Source organism: Mus pahari, chromosome 5 (genome assembly GCF_900095145.1).
Source record: "Mus pahari chromosome 5, PAHARI_EIJ_v1.1, whole genome shotgun sequence".
Taxonomy (NCBI): domain Eukaryota; kingdom Metazoa; phylum Chordata; class Mammalia; order Rodentia; family Muridae; genus Mus; species Mus pahari.
The window spans coordinates 129,223,256-129,227,331 of NC_034594.1; the positions used below are offsets into that span (position 1 = coordinate 129,223,256).

Genomic DNA, 4,076 nt, shown 5'->3' on the forward strand with positions numbered 1-4,076 from the left:
CATAGGAAGGGTCTGTGTATGAGTGCACATAGGAAGGGTCTGTGTATGAGTGCACATAGGAAGGGTCTGTGTATGAGTGCACATAGGAAGGGTCTATGTATGACTGCACATAGGAAGGGTCTGTGTATGACTGCACATAGGCTGAATGTGTGCCTTTTACAGGTAGGCAGGAGGTACATCACTACATGCTCTTGCCCTTGATTACACAAAGGCAGGAAGTCACATAGACATGCAGAATATAGAGTTTGGTATGATTCATAGTTTGAGTATCTACAAAGGGATTTGGAATATACTCGGTACGCTTAGATTAGAAAAATATAGCTATTTTTCATGAAAATGTTATTTATCATACTATACATGGATTTTTAAAACAGGTATTTTAATTTTTGCAGTTTAAGTTTCTGCCTGTAAGCAAAAGCTTTTCGGTAGTTTAGGAGTCCCGAGACCAACATGTCTGACAACTCCTGACTAAAGCTAACCCACAACAGTGAGGGCAGGAGGCGCCTACCGCATTTCAATCATCATGTCTTCAAGTAATTCTGATGAATCTCTGCTGTAGATCCGGATGTAGAACTGACTAGGAGAGATTATATATTCCACGAAGACCCCTACAAGGGTGCTGGTATCTAATGGAGGAAGTCTGCACAATTTCTTGGCACGCACAGCGTCTGGTGGGATATCGTAGTTTGCCACTGACAGGCCGAGCTGGGGTTTGTTTGTTTCTATCTGCTATAGGGAAGGCAGGGAGAGAAAGAAACCATAGAAAGACATTAAAGGGACATTTCAAATCTCTCAAACCATTTCACAAATCAGCCTTATTGCAACCATTGGGCTCAAGCCAGAATTCTAACTGAGAGTGCTTTAGAACGCTACCATTTACAGCCACCACTTAAAAAACATCCTTCAAGTACTCTATTATGTAAATAGCAGCCAAAAAGTTAAGAGTGTTAGGCAAGTGTCCCCAACAAAATGGGGAGACATTCAAGTGGAGTACAGCAGGTCTTCCCACCTAACCCTACCCGTGGATAAGGGTAACTTTAATAGATGGATCACCCATAGTTAAGGGTAACTTTAACAGATGGATCTTACTGACTTTTCCATCAAAAGGTTTTTCAAGCACTTACATCCTAACACCTGCTCTCTCCTCTAGGCCTTCTTCCTATTGTCCTGAAGAAAACACAGCAGGCTCTCAAACTGCTCATCCCACTGAAGAGCCTGTTAGAGTGAGGAACTAATCCTTAGCAACAACAAAGTCAGAAGCAGAGATGCAAACACAAAAAGAAAGGAGGCTGTAGTGAAGGAGAAGAGTTAAATAAAGTAAAAAAGAGTAAGTGGGAATGGGTATCTGCAGTCTGTGGCCCCTGCCAAGGCTGGGCCAAAGCAGGCTCTGCACCCTCTAAAGCCCCAGGCTTTCCAGCCTTGACCTTAAGGCTCATGAACAGAGAAATTTACAGTGCTGTCAGGTAACTTACATTTCAGCCACCCAAAAAACTTTAACATTAGGTGTGTGGTAAATGAAAAACAGAAAAATGCCACAAAAAAGAACTGGTCTTTTCCAAGGCCCAGTGTCCCTAGATTTTTTTTTTCCTAGGGAGCACCTGGTTTAAAGAGGCATGCACTCAGTTACTGAGCCTCCTACACATACCCACTCACCAGCTGTAGAGGCTTGACCACCAGATTAGGCTTCTTGTATATCTTCTGTTCTGGCTCCTTGTGGCTCTTCAAAGGGCAGTCCCACATGGCCTTCTTAACTGTTACAGTGGATAGTGAATTTGTGGAGAGACTGGGGGCCCAAGGGTTCGCTTCTGTTTTCTTGTCTGGTTGAACTAAACACAAATTTCTGACTGATGAAAGTGGTTCACCTGAAACAGTCAGAGAGTGGTTACAGTGTGGGACCACTGCCTCTGAGCGAGCCGGCCGTGTGCCAGGCACCAGGGAGGGACACTGGCAAGGGGAACTTGACCCTGCAGACCTTGCAGACAGAGACACACGAGAGACGACGCACTAAAGGAGGAACAAACTATAAAATTCTCACACTGGGGAAACAGGAGCCGGAATAATTTCTCAAACTCTGGTGAGTGACTGTCTCAACACCTGATCTCCAATTTCTTCTTCTAACTAACCAACAGACAGTTATTTAACACTCATACTCTTTAATATTCAGTAATATGATGCCTTAACTCTTAGAGAGTTCCTCAATCACCCTCATATTTTATTGAAATGTATGCATCTATGAGTACCCGAGCCTGGCACATTAATGGACTCCTCAGCTCTACGACTAACCACAGTGGCTCCTAAAGAAACAAGCTCATAAGCACATTAGATGTAGGCATAAAAATACTAATCGTATTTGCCTAGAATAAATGAAGGCTGGAGTTTCATCCCTTAAACAGCAAAATAAATAAAAAAGTTAAAAAATACTAATCACCTTGCTTTTTATGGTAAAAATGGAAACAATCTAAATGTTTACCAACAGAACACTGGTTAAATGAAATAAATATATAGGAACTGCACAAAAGTAAACATGAAAAATACTAATATGGAAAACAATATATTAAACATTAGAAGCAAAGACACAATATTTATATAATGCTTTGCATAAGAAAATTATAATTTAAATAATTTGTAAGAGGTTGTGAAATATACTCATTAAAGCTATAAGTATTAACTACCTCTGTGTTGTTTAAATGGTTTAAAGAGCTTTTTGTTTGTTTGTTTTTTTGCCTAGCCTCGGGACTTTATTTCTGTAAAGTTCGGTTTGTGACACAGACCATTCCTTTCAACAAGAGAGATCTAGAATGTCTGTGGTTGCGGTCCCCCACTGCGGCACAGCCTGGCTTGGATTTATGATCTTCCCACCTCAGCCTCTTGAAAACCAGGGTTATCAGCATCCTGCACCCGGCGCTCTCTGGTTTGGAGGTCTTCTGAGTTCAAAGCCAGAGTGTTGGAGATCGCTTTGCAAGTCCAGGAAGGCGCTGAGAACTCTATGTCCCAGGAATACTCAGAGACCTGGGCTGCTCTGGCAGTGCCCACAAGGAAAACAGCAGTTTTACAGCTTGAAGGAATAGGAAATTATGTCACTACATCGAAGCAGGGCCTTGGCCTGCACACCTACGGGCGTCTGCAGTTGGGAAACATAGAAGTTGGCTACATCAAGGTCTGTGACTCCAAACTAGGCAGTCACATGTACACCTTCGTGCAGCGTGAAACTCACAGGGTGCCCCACCATGGCTAGGAGGCTGTGGAGGTAGCACTCCTGCAGAGTGGCTTGGGCCGCTGTTCCTGTGACTCTGGGGGATCTTGAATATGACCTTCTCCGATTTCTGGTCTCAGGATGGTCCTATGTCCATCAGGGGCAAAGCCTCAGCTGAAGCCATCGGGGCCCGGAGGGAGGTGTAGCACTGGCACTGGCACTGGCACAGGAATGGTCAGTGGGCTCTGCATGGCCCTGGCTTGAGTTACCAGGATTCGAAACTGGCAGGGCTTTCAGGCTAGCACACCGGGCCTAGTGTAACTACCCAGCTACCTATGTCTCCATTCGCCTTGTAAAGTCTTTAAAGAGCTTTTGTGGTTAAAGGAAGATCTATGACTTCAGATAGGATCTTGCTCAGATCTTCTAAGTCCTGTATTCGAAGTATGTGGGATCTTGAGCATCAGGGACTTGTCGTGGAGCTCTGTGAGGCAGCCAAACTGGATTGCTTTGGGTCATCTCTTTGTCTACCCTAACCAAAAACGTGAAGGAGGATTCTCAGGTCTGGTACTGGGGTTTTAAGCTGCCAAGGGACAGAAACAATCAGTCCTACGGAGCTGTTGACATCCAAGCCACAACAATGACCAGCACGAGGTACCCTTAAAGGTGCAATAGTGGCTCTCATATCTTGGCCATAAATCAATGATAGAATGTGGGAAGGTTCATCATAATCACTTGTACTGGCTAGCTTTGTGTCAACTTGACACAGCTGGAGTTATCACAGAGAAAGGAGGTTTAGTTGGGGAAATGCCCCCATGAGATCCAGCTGTGGGGCATTTTCTCAATTAGTGATAAAGGGGGGAGGTCCCTTGTGGGTGGGACCATC

General features: G+C 44.2%; 1 protein-coding gene and 1 pseudogene across 1 annotated transcript in view; both read right to left on the bottom strand.

Annotated features, from left to right (window-relative positions):
- The window catches only part of Tdrd5 (tudor domain containing 5), a 49,357-nt gene that overhangs the window by 28,826 nt on the left and 16,455 nt on the right, over positions 1 to 4,076 (bottom strand). Inside the window, exons 8-9 of the mRNA XM_021198828.2 lie at positions 1,654 to 1,862; positions 509 to 729 (exon numbers count right to left, since the gene is read on the bottom strand). Of these exons, the coding sequence (XP_021054487.1) occupies positions 509 to 729; positions 1,654 to 1,862 (430 nt within the window). The remainder of the gene's footprint in view (positions 1 to 508; positions 730 to 1,653; positions 1,863 to 4,076) is intronic.
- Positions 3,050 to 3,444, bottom strand: LOC110322237 (annotated as a pseudogene).